The sequence below is a fragment of the Heloderma suspectum genome, chromosome 5 (genome assembly GCF_057233095.1).
Source record: "Heloderma suspectum isolate Gila_16-S chromosome 5, 16-S_ref, whole genome shotgun sequence".
Classification (NCBI taxonomy): domain Eukaryota; kingdom Metazoa; phylum Chordata; class Lepidosauria; order Squamata; family Helodermatidae; genus Heloderma; species Heloderma suspectum.
The window spans coordinates 117,025,849-117,042,034 of NC_139462.1; the positions used below are offsets into that span (position 1 = coordinate 117,025,849).

Here is a 16,186-nt window from a genome sequence, read left to right on the forward strand (position 1 = left end):
ATTACTTAAAGCTCAAAATTACTGTGGGGGTTAGACAATTTTTGGGGTAGATCTTTTTTTCTGTGTAGATTTTGTTCACATGTAACGAAGTTTAAATTTCATTTTAAAACAGTGTGGACTACAGTTATCACATGCCTGTAGGCAAGGGGTTGTCTCTTCTAGCCCTTGTACACCTAAGTATTTGAATGTTTAATAACATTATTATTTCCATTGATAATATTAATATCATCATCGTCATCAACAACAACAGAACAGGCATTGTATAGGCTGCAAGTTCACATAGGGAACATCTGGTTTGTTTGACATTGATAAATCGTTCCCAGTGTGCTGTCTCTTCTATGTCTGTCACAGCTAGTCAGCAAGAGACAACAAACATACTGTGTTAGGCAGGGGAAGGTTGCACTGCTTCAGACATGGTAGTGGGGAGCTGTGTGGGGGTGGGAACTGAGCATTTTTGTGGGCACTCCCCTAGAGCAAACGCACAAGCAAAGGTATAGTGTCCTCCTTTTCTTCCCTCCCCCATGTCAACTCCAGTGGTGGATTTGGCAAAAGCCCCCTCTGCTCTATCTCAGCCACTCACTCCTGTTTATGTGCTTTGCAGAGGATGGAGCAACTGATAGTTGCTGTTCAGACTAGTTGCCCCTTCAACCCTTGCTCAGTTCAAAATATGCCTCCTGTCAAAATGAGTTGCAGACTAGTTGCCCCTTCAACCCTTGCTCAGTTCAAAATATGCCTCCTGTCAAAATGAGTTGCCAGTCAATGCTCTATTGAGTTGACCATTGCAAACATAGGTGTATATTTGGAAAACATGGTTTCTGTATTAGGTGTGACTGAACCTTGAGAGAGCTTGGTGAAGAGGCCTGATTATGGCAAGATAATTTTCCCATTCCTGTACAATGATCATAAGATGTCCTGTTATGTAAAAGTGCAGTGGCCTCTCATTCTAACCTCTGTATTATTTTTGGTAGGACTATTTTTAGGATCCCTCTGGATTTATTTATTTATTTATTTATTGCATTTATACCCCGCCTTTCTCCCTCTCGCAAGGAACTCAAGGCGGCTTACATTATCCTCCTCCTCACCGTTGTATCCTCACAACAACAACCCTGTGAGGTAGGTTGGGCTGAGAGTCTGTGACTGGCCCAAAGTCACCCAGTGAGCTTCCATGGCCAAGTGGGGACTAGAACCCGGATCTCCCGGCTCCCAGTCCGTCACTCTCACCACTACACTACACTGGATGGATCTTTCTGGTGTCAAAAAATATTGTAAAGACATACCTAAAATGTATTTCAAGGGGAGAATGATGTCAGCTTTGGTTTCTGAAAGAATGCAGAAAGTTTGAAGATGCATATGCATCTAACCCCAGAAGTGAGATCAGTAGATAACTTTTGAAGTTAATTTTTTGGAGTACAGAAGCTATGTCAGTTGTCTTTGCTTTGGATTTGATGGATTATTTGCTGAATTGCACAGCTATCCCCAGGTTACGTTTTTAAGGTGTACCCAAAAAAGGTAAAACGTGGTGTGGTAAATATGTGATTGCAAATATGGACCATACCCTTGTTAGGTAGCTATGATTGGCCGTGGTTCCTTACTGAGTGTGTGCTTGGCAGCAAACCTGGCTTTGGCTTTGGCTCTGTGTAATGTGGAAATCACCCTACTTGTACTTGGGTATCTTATATAAGGAAGGCTGAGCGCCGAAGAATTGATGCTTTCGAACTGTGGTGCTGGAGAAGACTCTTACGAGTCCCCTGGACTGCAAGGAGGTCAAATCAGTCCATCCTAAAGGAAATCAACCCTGACTGCTCATTGGAAGGACAGATAATGAAGCTGAAGCTCCAATATTTTGGCCACCTAATGCGAAGAGAAAACTCCCTGGAAAAGACCCTGATGCTGGGAAAGACTGAAGGCAAAAGGAGAAGGGGACGGCAGAGGATGAGATGGCTAGATAGCATCACGGATGCAATGAATATGAACTTGAGCACACTCCGGGAGAGAGCGCAGGACAGGAAGGCCTGGCGTGCTATGGTCCATGGGGTCACGAAGAGTCGGACACGACTGAACGACTGAACAACAACAACAATCTTATATTAGGACCAAGTGATGTTTCTCATTTTACAATTTCTTGTGTGCAGATCCAGTGTATTCCAGTGGTTTTTGGAATGTATTCCAGGGAAGCCTGCCCCCCTCGAGCTTATGAAAACCTCCTCATAGTAATTGTGGATACTGTTCGACAAAAGAAAGCTTTGTCACCGCTACTGATTTGAGCCCTGTAATACATTGCTGTGGGGAAATGTTAGGTTAACTAATCTTAATTTTAGTTCACCTTTGTTCTTTTTGAAAGGCCCAGTGTTGCATGAAAAAGTTGTGAACCATTTCCCCTCCCCTTTCATAGAGAACTGGTCATTTTAACAATGCATAGGAACACAGATCTATGCTGTCTGATTAGCTTGCCAGCAAGGTAGCATGTGTTAACATTTCACAGGAGATTGCATACATTTCACACTGTTGTTCTTCTCCCTCTTGGGGCAAGATGACACTTATTAAGCAGCTGTTTTCTCTTTTTTTGCTAGAGATGGAGCACTAATCGAGTTCTGTGAAGAGCTGCCAAAAAGCATTTAAAAGTGAGCACACATTCTGGAGTAAGCAAAGGACTGAGGAGAGACTGTCGCATTTCACTTGATAGATCCTCTTGCTGCTAAATATATATGTGCTGAAGATTTTATTCTTCCCCTTCCCCTTCTACCTCATTTTATGCATTTTGGTCAGCCATGGCTGGGGAACTCTGTATACTGCTCCTTTTATTGCTCTGTGGGAGAACAATTTCCGAAGTGCAGCCTTTACACCAACCGCCTTCTGAAACGTTGGATTTTGGGTTTGTCCCTGCAAAGACCTATGATACCAGCACATACCATGAACCTGGAGCGATAGGGATTTTGTTTCGAATAGTTCACGCTTTCCTCTGTTTAGTGCAACCAAATTATTTTCCTCAAGGTATGTATCTGATATTAAATGTCCCCAAAACATGTGTTAGTGGTAGAGACTTCAGTTTGACATGGCAAGTCTGTATCACAGACTGTCATTTTGCAGTGTGTGTGTGTGTGTGGGGGGGATGTTGAGGGAAACACATACTGTGCCAAAGATATCCTGTTTGGATGACCTGGAGCTGCAATTATGTTTTGTTACCAAAACAAATGTCCACAAATCAGGTGAAAAAAATTGGAAGGGGAATGCACAAAACTCTAGGAGTCATCAGTTTGGAAATGACATTGTCTGGATGCTCTGAAAGAGTGAGTGAACACAGGATGACAATTGTTGAGAAAAAGGTTAGTGTGGAAGCACCCTCAATCTGTTGCAGTTTTCTTCTTGTGCATTTCTAAATATGTGGATCAAGGCAGAGTGATCATTCCCCCATTCTTCAAATGGGGAAGCCATTCAAAATTTCCAGTACCTTCATGGGATGACTCCACTCTCCCCAATGGGGAGTGGATGGGGGAGGTGAAGGGATAGAGAGATTCTTGTGTATACAAGTGTGATTCTTTTAAAAATAAATCCTTACTGTACTAAGGGTAAAAACTGACTTAACATTCTAAGTATAATGGAATTAGTTTGAACGCATCATTGGTAACCTGAGACTACATTCTAAAATGTGAGTTCTAACTACTTTTGCCATGCTTAAAATGGCAGAACATTTGTCCACATCATTATATTCTCTTGCATGGGGTTCCCAGTGATTTCCCATCCAGAATACTGATAATCAGGTTTTCACCTGCTTAGCTTTAGCAGGGTTGCAGTATTGGGCACTTCTCAGACCATTCGGTGGGTCCAGAAGCATGAGAATCTTTTCGATTGGAATGGATGGATTTGAAGATTATTACTAATGACCCTCTTCCCTTCAACCTCAGCTGATTTTAGGGTCAGGCTAAGTGAAACACTGGAGTTATGTGATCAGGTATCTCAGTTTCTATTAAAAGCAGCTGCAGGGATTAGGGGTTTGTTTCTGTCCTACACTATTCTCCTGATCTACATGCCCCAACCTGTTATTTACCCTCTTAGGGAAACCATGTGTACCCGTAAAGGGGCAAAGTGGAATTTAGATTAGGAAGATGGCATAAGGGAGAAGGGCTAACTCCTCCCCCACAACACAGTCCTCATCCAATTCAGAGGATCATGCAGTTGCTTTAAGAGAAATTAAGAGATTTGGTCACAAAACTCAGCATTTCCTCTCGCTTGGCCCTTGGGCATTTATCTGAAAAACAAATTGAGTAGTTCCTAAAGTTCCCCTTCAGATTGTGGGGTTGAGGAGAGAGTGAACTCTCAGTGGATGCTCATCTTCCAACAGAAGCAGATCTTCTCAGTATTCACCACTCCAATGAAGGTGTCCTGTGATCTTCTCCTGTTGTCCTTGCCTGTGAGTATGCTGATTCACAGTATGAGAACCAATGAGTTATGTGCTAGAAAAACCTTCCCCAACCCAACATACTTCAGATCTGATGGACTACAACTCTGATCATCCCCAGCCAGCATGAGTTATAGCTCAACACATCTGGAGGGTGAAGGGTTGGGGAAGGCTGCGCTAGCTTAAAACACAGCTTTGTGGGAAATGGTCTCTTTCCTGCTTTTTCCCTTGTAAATTGCCAGACAGAAAGGGCTCATAAACTGTAGGGCGCACAAACTGTCAAGGGCAGGACAGAGGATCACACAGCAGAATGGATCCAGAGGCACTTGCTTCCCAGCTGTAGAGGTTTGGTACTGCAGCATTTTGGGTGGCTGTGCTAACCATGGAAGCTGATACCACCGCCACCAGGCCTTCCCTGTGGACTCCTGCCTGGCATTTTTAAGGGGATTTTAATTGTTTTGTTTGTTTGTTTTATTTTGTTGGGGGGGATTTTGTTGTGTTTTTAGGGGTGGGTAGCCTGCCTGATAGGCGGGAGCGAGGGGGCATGTGTCCACCTGATGGAGGCAGTGGGGGGAGTGTTGGGGGCCAGAACATACCGAGGCTGGGCGGCAGGCGCTGGCGGAGCGCTAGGGGCAGGCCATGCCAGCTAAGGGGAACAAGGGAGAGATGTGTAGTATCTGTCCCCTGCTCCGGGCCTGTCCAGAGCCAAAGGATGGCTGGGGGAGGCGTGACCCCATCTTCTGGCCTTCGTTTGCTGCTCTGCAATGCCAGGTCTGTTACCCAGAAAACCTCCCTCATCCATGACATGATTCTGGATGAGGGTGCAGACCTGGCATGTATTACGGAGACCTGGTTGGCCGAGGCTGCTGCTCCAACCCTTGCAGCCATGTGTCCAGCTGGATTTTCGTATGCACAGCAGCCGAGGGCTGGGGATCAGGGAGGGGGAGTGGCTGTTATCTACCGAGAGTCCTTGGTCTTCACCAGACCCCCTCTCCGGGAGACCAAGGTTGTTGAGTGCATGTACTGGAGGTTGGGCCCAAAGGGCAGTCTGGGGATTCTGCTCGTGTACCGTCCACCCCGCTGCACGACTGACTCCCTGGCCGAGGTGCTTGAGGTGGTCTCTGATGTGCGTGTACAGTCCCCTAACTTACTGGTGTTGGGGGACTTCAACGTACATTCGGAGGCCATCCTCACAGGAGCACCTCGGGACTTCATGGAGACCATGGCCTCCTGGGAGCTGCACCATATTCTAACTGGGCCTACCCATGTAGCCGGTCATGCACTAGACCTTGTGTTTGTTTCTGGAGAAGCGGGGAGTGATCTGGAAGTCGGGGGTATATCCACCACCCCCTTGTCATGGTCAGATCACTATCTGGTGATGTTGGACTTCTCGGTTCCACAACCCCTCCGCAGGGGTGGAGGACCCATTAAAATGGTCCGCCCCAGGCGTCTTATGGATCCAAATGGATTCCTGAACGCGCTTGGGGATTCTCTGGGGCATGCCAACGGCCACTCGGTCGAGACCCTGGTGGGTGGCTGGAATGCCGCAATTACTGGGGCATTAGATCAGGTGGCTCCGAAACGCCCTCTCCCCCTGAACAGGGCTCGGACTGCACCATGGTTCAATCCGCGGTTACGAGCTCTGAAACAGGAGGTGAGACGGCTAGACCACCGGTGGCGGAAGTCTCGCTCCAAAGACGATCAGACACGGGCTAGAGCTATATCTTCAGCCTATCACGTGGCGGTGAAGGCAGCAAAAAAGGAATATTATGCTGCCTCCATCGCGTCTGCAGAGTGCTGCCCCAGGAGGTTGTTCCAAGTGGTCCGGAGCCTGGTCGGTCCTGTGGCTCCGGAACCACTGGAGCATTCTAAGGCCTCCTGTGAGGCTTTGGCAAGGCACTTTGCAGATAAAATTGATCAGATTAGGTGTGTTACTCTGCACACTGTGGATACAGTTAGTGAGCAAGAGGCGGCCTGTGGCAAACCGGTTTTGTGGGATCGGTTCCAGCTTCTTCCTCCTGATGAAGTGGACAAGGTGCTTTCATCTGTAAGGCCAACCACCTGCTTACTTGATCCTTGCCCATCTTGGCTCATTATGAGCTGCAGAGAGAGACTGGGTGAGGGGATCAAGGCGGTGGTGAACGCCTCCCTTGAGGAGGGAGTGATAAGACCGCTCTTAAAGAAGCCCTCCTTGGATCCTCAAGTTCTGAACAACTTTCGCCCAGTCTCAAATCTGCCATTTTTGGGCAAGGTGATTGAGCGGGTGGTGGCGGTGCAGTTGAAGGCACACTTGGAAGAAACTGATTATCTAGACCCATTTCAGTCGGGCTTCAGGCCTGGGCATGGGACAGAAACGGCCTTGGTCGCCTTGGTGGATGATATGAGGAGGGCTCTGGATAGGGGTGAATGCTCCTTCCTTGTTCTCCTCGACCTCTCAGCGGCTTTTGATACCGTTGACCACGGTATCCTCCTGGACCGCCTGGAGGGGTTGGGCATTGGAAACACTGTATTGTGGTGGTTCCAGTCCTTCCTCTCTGGCAGGTACCAGAGGGTAGCACTGGGAGAGGAGGTTTTGGACCCGTGGCCACTTACTTGTGGGGTGCCACAGGGTTCCATCCTCTCCCCGATGCTATTTAACATCTATGTGAAGCCACTGGGGGCTATCATCAGGAGGTTTGGGGTGCAGTGTCATCAATATGCGGATGACACTCAGCTCTACCTCTCATTCAAATCTTCACCAAGGTTGGCTGTAGAATCCCTGTCCAAATGTCTGGAGACGGTGAGTGGCTGGATGGGGAGGAATAAGCTGAAGCTCAACCCTGACAAGACCGAGGTACTTTTGGTGGTAGACAAGAGGAGGCTGGGGGATGTTGACCTGGTGTTGAATGGGGTACAGCTACCCTTGAAAGACCAGGTCCGCAGCCTGGGGGTCATTTTGGACTCCCAGCTGTCCATGGAGGCTCAGGTGTCAGCTGTGAGCCGGACAGCGCTGTATCAACTCCATCTGATACGGCGGCTGCGCCCCTACCTTCCCGACCATCTGCTCCCATCGGTAGTACATGCCCTGGTCTCCTCTCGTTTAGAGTACTGTAATGCGCTCTACGTGGGGTTACCCTTGAAGACGGTTCGGAAACTGCAGCTGGTACAGAACGCGGCGGCTCGCCTGATTAAAGGCAGCCGCCGGCGAGATCACATCACTCCAGTGCTGAAGGAGTTGCACTGGTTACCAGTTGTTTTCCGGGCCAAATTCAAGGTGTTGGTTTTGACCTTTAAAACCCTATATGGTTCCGGCCCAGCCTATCTTAAGGAGCGCCTCCAGCAACACCAGACAGGCCGCTTAACAAGATCAGCCTCGGATGGCCTTCTCTCTGTCCCATCAGCCAGGACAGCTAGACTGGTGGGGACGAGGGAGAGGGCCTTCTCTGTGGTGGCCCCCACTCTGTGGAACTCCCTCCCTAGGGAACTCCGTCATGCCCCCTCTTTAATGAGCTTCCGTCGTGCATTAAAAACGTGGTTGTTCAGGCAGGCATTTGGGGTGGGTTAGGGTATTTTTTTTAAAAAAAAAAAATTTATGGTAAAATTTTATTGTTTTAAATTGTTTATGGTGGGTTGTACATCGCCCAGAGTGGCTGGGTGACCAGTCAGATGGGCGATTAATAAATTTAATAAATAAATAAATAAATAAATTAGAGGTAGGAAGCCATGGGCATATTGGCTCCTTCCAAGTCTATCTCTTTCTGTAGCTGGCTAATTTTTAGGAGTCTAAATTACCCTGTTTTAGTCCTCTTCCCATGTCAGGATGGGATTAGTGCCCCCTAACCATGATCCTGGGCTGCCCTGAGGATGTTCCATGTGCTCGCCTGCTGAAGAGGTGACTGGCAGTGAGTTGGTGGGTTCAAAAAGGTTTGTGTGGGTGCTATCTGTAAGCATTTTAAATTCCAAATAAGAGAAATTTGGAAGCAGAAGCATTCAACTTTATAATGCTTTCAGGATGACTCCAAGATGCAGCAGGCTTCATAAATAGTTGAATACTTCCAGTGATTCTTCAGTTAAGACTTGTGTGCAGATGTCATCCTACACAGCACTTAACCTTTTTAGCAGAATAATAAGCTTATGGCATAAGTTGGCATTAAAAAATGGAAAACCTTCAATGGTTAAAACTACAACTAGGTTTTGAAGGGAGGGAAACATACACCTAACAGTGAAATATTCTCCCCATCTCTTCAATTTTCCCAGCTTGAATTGAGTGTTCAGTTGTGATGTAATTTCGTTGCTTCTCAGTGGATCATAAACAGTTGAAGTAAGTAACCTTGTAAAGGGGTCTTAGGTTCAAACAACATAATATATAGATTTCTGTGGTTTTATTTTTATTTATTTAAAAGGTTTCTGTACTGCTGTTCATGTAAAATGTTACGGCAGTGGCTCTTTCCTCCATGTTTTTCTTTTATAATGCGAGAATCCAGGAAGGTTGTAAGTATTATTATAGGAAGAGCCGGTGTGGTGAGACTGCTGAAGTGTTTTGTCCCACATTATTTTTCCGTTCTGAATCCCCTTCCCCAAACTCCTTTCCATCCACCAGGGATGGGGGAAGATAGTTTTCTTGTATCTTTTCCCGTGTGGGTAAGAAGCAGTTGGAGGAGGGTGTGTTTGAGCTGAAAAATGATCAACAGGGAAACATTTATAGGTGTGTAGACATCATGAAATTTGGCAAGATGAAGTCCAAGAGCTAACAGACTCGAGCCCACTTCCTTGATATCAGTACTTACAGGTATCTCATGTGCTAAATTGCCTAGTTACTAAGCAGGAATATGGCAGAAATTTAACTGGATTTGAGGTTATAATAATTCAAATAATTCTAATAAAAATATTACCTCAGGTTAATCATTCCCTTTAATGTTGAACCCATTCAAACATTAAAACCCATTTTAATGCTTGAATGGGGCCATTGAGAAATAAGAGGGTGATATCAGCATGCTTGGATGAAACAATATATTGCGAGTTGACACACCCAGAAGGGTGCTAACTCTCTAAAAATCAGTCCAGTGGGGACTGAGCATTGTCAGTGGCCTCTGGGAGCCACAGAATGTTGAGTGTTAGTTGGTATAGGAAAAATGGAAAACTGGAAGAAGAGGGAAGATTGAACTGGCCTCCTTGAGCCTTTTACAATGTATAGTATCCTGGAGGGAGGGCATGGCTGGATTAAAACCTGTTGGGGATGAGATACCCTGTAACGTTTTATAAATCATTAGGTTCCCTGATGTGGGATGTAAACCCACCATTATGTCACTTATTGGAATTGTGATCTTGGTGGAATACTTACCCAGGAAATATGGAATTATATACGGTTGTTCCCACCCTTACACTAATCTCTTAATATAAGAGAAGCTTCATATAAATTCTTAACTAGGTAGTATTTAATGCCAGATTGACTACCTAAACCATTCTGTGTTGAAAGCGATGTGGGATGTGTTTGGTCACCCAAGAAAATCCGTAGGTTTGTGAGGAGGGAGTGGACCACGTTCAAAAGATAATTGGTCATAAAATACCTTTTTATTCCAGTGGCTGCTTGACTATTTTGAATCTGGGGCAATCCCTTCTGTTAGAAAAGACCTAGTTATTAATAGCTGCCAAGGTACACATTACAAAAGCATGAGAATGTGGGAGTGCCCCAGAGATTCAGGGATGGTATAAGAAAATATGAAAAGTGATGATAATGTACAAGATTTCTTCACAGTTAAAGGGGATTCCCAGCCTGTTACAGTCTTATTTATTTTTTGAGAAATGGCTCCTCTTTCTGATGTTCACACACTTTTCAAAATCCCTATGCAAGAACCTGGAAAGACTTAGTCCCATTTCTGTCTACTACTTAGTAATGTTTCTCCCACAAAGATCAAGTTGAATTGGTTTTCCTACTATTGTAGCAATTTAGAAAATTCATTTTAAGGTAAAGGTTTCTGTTTGAAATTCTTTTTCCATTATTTTGGGATCTGTTAAAGAAAAACATCAAAATAATACAGTTTAAAAATAAAATTTCAAAAGTATTACTATTTCCAGGGCAGATAACAATCATACAAATAAAGTAAGAATAGAAATCATAACAGAATAGTAAAATGGAAGAATTTCAAGCTGTGCTGTAAAACTGATTGAACTGAACTTAAGAACTTAACTTAGAACTTAAAAGGCCAGGAGTGGGGCTGAAAAGACAAGTGTGGTCCTCAGGCGAGCAAGAAGGGGGCACCGCAACCAAGACTGCCCTCTCCCCAGTTTGCCTCTGAAAGTGAAGGCTCCCAAAGGAGGGCCTCCAATGATGAGCAGGGAGGTTCACTTGGGAGTAGGATGCCCAAGCTGGGCTCTGGCCATGGCCATTGCTAGCATGTGTCCCCCAGGATGTTTTCTGGTGGCAGTCTGGCCCTTGAGCTGAAAAAATCCCCCTGCTCCTGGAATAGGTGATCCTTCAGGTACTCAGATCCCAAGCTGCAAACTGCATAGGGCCTTTTAAAGTCAAGCACCAGCATGTTGAATTGTTCTCAGAAATGGACCTGCAGCCAGTGAAGCTGTTTAAAAATCAGCAAGATATTTTTCCACCTGCTGGTCTCTGTTACCAGCCCCAGTGGCAGTATTTTGAAAGAGTTAAGCAGCCACTCCCCATCTGCTCATCTGCTTAGAAGCAGCTTGTCTGCTTAGAAGCAGCTTGTCCAGGCTGCTTTGTGTCGAAAAGAAACATGCTGGGGGATGTGTAGTTGGAGTCCTAGGTTTGCATCCTGAATAAAACATTATAAGGAGTAGATTAACTTGCCATCTTGATTAGTTCCTTGAGATGCTAAAAGGTTAGTAAATTGCTAAAATATAGTAAATTGATACAATATCTTGCAGTTTCTTCAATCTTTGCTTTTATGAGTAATCCAATTAATAATTTTGACTGCTGTGAATAAGGGAGGAGCTCAATAAATATAGATCTGAGACTGAAGTGTGAAAGTGATAGCTACTGGATATTGAGCTTGCTGCTAATTCAGTAAATTCTGTGCCTTATTTGTGTGAAAAGAAAGAAATGAATGCGACTTGGAGCTACTCAGTGCTCTGAAGTAAACTTCCTTGACATATTTTAACATCGTTTCTCTTTTAGGGAAACAATAAGTTAAAATATGTTTTATCTACCGGAGATCTCAGTGGCTTCTGTCCCCTCCCCAAACAAATGGACTTTGTGGATTTGAGTAATACCACTTAATTGGCTAATCCATAATCTCTCTTACCATATGTTGCTCAGTTTCTCGTTCTGAGTGTGTTAGACCCACATAGGGCTTTTGGGATAGCTTTCTAAATAAAGTTTCAAATATAGCTAGGTTTGAGCAAAGTGATGGAGGCCTGTTTATTGTCCAACTCTCGAAAACACAGCTTATAACTAAGGCCCTGATCCAGAGAATTGACAACATCAGGGGACATGCTACTGTGCTTAAGGGCAAACACTGTTTAATGTAAGCAGGCTTCCCCAGGGGGACGTGAAATCTGGGATTCTGTATGCGTTACTACGTTGCCAAGTATGGTCCATTGTGCCCTTTATTTTAGGCTTCTGTTACAAGACTTAGTTTTGTTTATTTATATCCTGTTTTTCTATTAAAATAATGATCAAGGCAGTTTTCAATAGAATAAGATAAAACAATAGAGCATTAAAAGGGAACACCAATAGCAAGACATCAGTACTACAACATCAAGTTGATTTCTGCATTCTTTGCTTCTAATTTTTGTTGACAGCCAATTGCAATGTTATGTCAAGAAACATCAAGTCTACCTGTATAAATTATGCAACCTGAATAAATTTGCCTAATTTAAGGTGTTTTTTTTTTTACTGTTTTAGATATATATTGTAGCTCTTCTAACAAAAATACATAGCATGCCCCTAAGATCAGCCTCTCTACCAATGTAATGCCAATTTTTAAAAACGGATCCAGGGGAGATCCAGGAAATTACAGGCTAGTAGTTTAACGTGTCCCCGGTAAATTGATTGAAAGCATTATTAAAGATAAAATTAGGAAGCATATAGAAAGACAAGCCCTGAAAATGAATCAGCGTGGCTTCAGCAAAGGTAAGTCATGTTTCACTAACCTTTTAGAATTCTTTGAGAGTGTTAAAAAACATGTGGATGGAGTGATCTAGCAGACATTGTTTAGTTGAACTTTATTTTATTTATATTATTTGTACCCTGCCTTTCTACCAAAAAAATGGCACTCAAGGCGGCTTACAGGAACAATTAAAATTGATTAAAATAATAAAACAATATATTAAAATTCAATAAAAACATAGCAATTGCAGAATATAAAAATAAAAAACAGCACCCAACCCAACAGACCCACTTAAAGTCAAGAGCCTTCTTGAATAAAGTGGTCTTTGTCTGCTGGCAGAAGGACAGCAGAGACACAGTCTCCTTTGGGAGGGAGTTCCACAGCCTGGGAGTGACCACCAAAAAGACCCTCTCTTGAGTCACCATCAAATGTACCACTGAAGGCAGTGGTCCTGAAAGAAGTGCCTCTCCAGAAGATCTTAAGAACCAGGCAGACTCATATGGGAGAAGGTGATCTTTCAGGTAGCCTGGTCCCAAGCCATATAGGGCTTTATAGGTCATAACCAGCACTTTGAATTTTTCCCAGAAACAGACCTGTATCCAGTGAAGCTGCTGTAATAAGGGAGTCACTTGCTCCCTGTAACTGGTCCTTGTCAACAATCTGCTGCAGCATTCTGGACAAGCTGAAGTTTCTGAACAGTTTTTGAAGGCAGCCCCACTTAGAGCATGTTACAGTACTCTAAACAGGATGTAACTAGGGCATGCATGACCATAGCCAGATCGTCCAAACCGTATGACTTCCAAAAGGCTTAGTCCCTTACCAAAGACAAAGTCCCTTACCAAAGATTTCTGAGTGAACTTGGCAGTCATGGAATAAGAGGAGAGGACCTCTTATGGATCAGTAACTGGTTAAAGAACAGAAAGCAGAGAGTAGGAATAAATGGTAAATTCTCCCAATGGAGGAATGTAAACAGTGGGGTCCCATAGGGATCTGTATTGGGACCAATGCTTTTCAACCAGTTCATAAATGATCTGGAATTAAGAGCGAGCAGCAAAGTGGCCAAGTTTGCTGATGACACCAAATTATTTAGGGTGGTTAAAACAAGAAGGGATTGCAAAAAGCTCCAAAAGGATCTCTCCAAAGTGGGAGACCGGGAATCAAAATGGCAAATGCTGTTCAATGTAAGCAAGTGTAAAGTGATGCACATTGGGGCCTCTGGAAATTCAGCAGGAAGCTCCTGTACCCTTTCAAGTATATCTTCGTAGCTTGTAATGACTAGAAAAGTTTCCTTAAAAAAAAAAAGTTAAATATTTCTATATTACCTAATATCTGAAGCTCTCTGGGCAGTTCACAAAACAAGACTTAAAAAAATACAGTAACATAATAAAACATTACATAAAAACCTTAAGTTAAGAATAACAACAATAAAAACAGATTAAAAACCAATGTAAAAGCCATTAGCTGTGCAGAGATCTTAAAACATAATAACACCTTTTTTTAACTGAAGGACTAAAAAGCATGGGAGAATAAAGATGTATTCGCTTGGTGTCAAAAAGATGATAATGTAAACACTAGACATGCCTCTCTTGGGAGGGCATTCCACAACCACAGTGTTACCATTAAAAAGGTCCTCCCATTGGTAGCCACCCACTTCACCCTATTTGAAATCTGAGATTCTTAGGAAGCTGAATCCTGCACCAGAAAGTTCTGTACCTTCTGTATTCCCACACAATTGTGGCATACGCCTGGTCCTGTTTTCTGCATACCCAGTAATGTAGATCTACATGCAAAAATGTGAGTGCAACTATATTCTCTGGTTCATTATATTTGTTTTTAACAACTAGAACTGAGGATTCAAAAGAAACTAAATCCTCAGATTAAGTTGTATGTGCTAGCTCTTCTTCTTCTTCTTCTTCTTCTTCTTCTTCTTCTTCTTCTATAAATGCACTCCTGTTTTTTTTACTATCCTGGAGTAGGGGTAAAACACATTCTTTGGTTATGTGAAATAATTTTGACTTGCAATAGTAGTACGGAAGGAACTGCAGGCCTAGACATCTAGTGTTCGCTGCTTGGCTGAGGAGCCAATGGGGCAAAGCCATCATCTATAGGTAGGGGGTGCGAAAGGCCACTTACCCAGGTCCATTTCGGTCCGCGGGGGGGGGGAGGTGATTCGGTCCTCCCCCCGGAATCCTCAGTGGGTGGGGGAGGCAATCCGGTGCCCCCCCCCGGGAATTCGGCCTGGCCGGCTCCGCTCCGTGGTGAGTCTGCGGAGCCGCAAACCAGGCCCACCCACAGCAGGACTTCTGTTCTCTGCCGGGACGGGGACACAAATGGCGTCCAGCGTAGCGGACGCCATTTGTGTCCGCACTGCTAGCCACCTTGATAGGCTACGTATTTACGTAGCCTATCATGGCAAAGAGCAGGGGCACAAATGGCATCCGCCACGCCATTTGCACCCCTGTTTTTGCCGTGATAGGCTATGCAAGTATTTATATAGCCTATATAGCCTATCACGGCAAAGAGCAGGGGCGCAAATAGCGTAGCGGCTGCCATTTGCGTCCCTTCTCTATGCCGTGATAGGCTACATAAATACGTAGCCTATCACGGCTGCAAGAACACAAATGGCGGCCGCAGCAGCCCAGCTGTGGCCGGCCGGGAGACCAGCCGCTGCCGCCGCATCCACCCCAGGTAAGTTCTGCCCCAGGGGGATTCCGCGGGGGGGGGGAGGCGATCCTGTCCCCCCCCCCGGAATTTGCCCTGGCCAGCTCTGCTCCGCGGTGAGTCTGCAGAGCCACCAGCCAGGCCCATCCGCAGCAGGACTTCCATCCTCTGCCGGGCCGAGGACGCAAATGGCGATGGCGTCCAGCATAGCGGACGCTATTTGCGTCTGCACTGTTAGCTGCCGTGATAGGCTACGTAAGTATTTACATAGCCTATCACGGCAAAGAGCAGGGACGCAAATGGCGTCCGCCATGCCATTTGCGCCCCTGTTTTTGCCGTGATAGGCTACTCAAGTATTTATGTAGCCTATCATGGCAAAGAGCAGGGGCGCAAATGGCATTCGCCACACCATGTTCGCCCCTGTTTTTGCCGTGATAGGCTATGCAAGTATTTACGTAGCCTATCACGGCAAAGAGCAGGGGCGCAAATGGCGTAGGGGTGGCCATTTGTGTCCCTTCTCTATGCCGTGATAGGCTACGTATTTATGTAGCCTATCACGGCTGCAAGAACACAAATGGCGGCTGCAGCAGCCCAGCTGCGGCCGGCCGGGAGACCAGCCGCTGCCGCCACCACATCCACCCCAGGTAAGTTCTGTCCCGGGGGGATTCTGGGGGGGCGGAAGCCATTCCGCCACGGATTCCGGGGGGGGGGCGGATTCTAAAGAATCCAGCCTCACTGGAATCCATGGCGGAATTCTCTGACATCCCTATCTATAGGGTTATCTCTTAAGCATAGTACCAATGCTGTGTGGAGTGGAGTGGAGAATGGTCTGCCTCAAAAGGAGTGTGGCTGGAAGGGGCATGCTTTGCCTATAGAGCGCCACATGAAACTTGCTGTTGTTTTTAAAGTACCATCAATGTACATGGGGCTTTGCAGAGCAACATAAGTGAATAAGCAAGTTCTTGACCAGAGGAGATTATAGTGTTACTAGTGGGAAGAAACTGCAAAGGTGTCAGGTGCTTGGATCCAAGAGCTGGCAAGTACTTGGGGTAGACCAATAGGCAGTTAACAA

The 16,186-nt window shown here is 45.2% G+C and overlaps 1 protein-coding gene across 19 annotated transcripts in view; it reads left to right on the plus strand.

The window, feature by feature from the left end:
- PROM1 (prominin 1) overlaps positions 1–16,186 on the plus strand; it is a 123,035-nt gene that overhangs the window by 8,287 nt on the left and 98,562 nt on the right. For 9 of the 19 annotated variants that reach the window (XM_084857071.1, XM_084857069.1, XM_084857073.1 and 6 more), the window contains exon 3: positions 2,571–2,991. The exons of 3 other annotated variants lie outside the window; for them this stretch is intronic. In XM_084857071.1, the coding sequence (XP_084713197.1) occupies positions 2,769–2,991 (223 nt within the window). In that variant the 5' untranslated portion in view covers positions 2,571–2,768. Of the gene's footprint in view, positions 1–2,570; positions 2,992–4,339; positions 4,409–16,186 lie in introns of all 19 variants that reach the window. 7 more of the 19 variants (XM_084857081.1, XM_084857084.1, XM_084857078.1 and 4 more) reach the window with 2 other exon arrangements.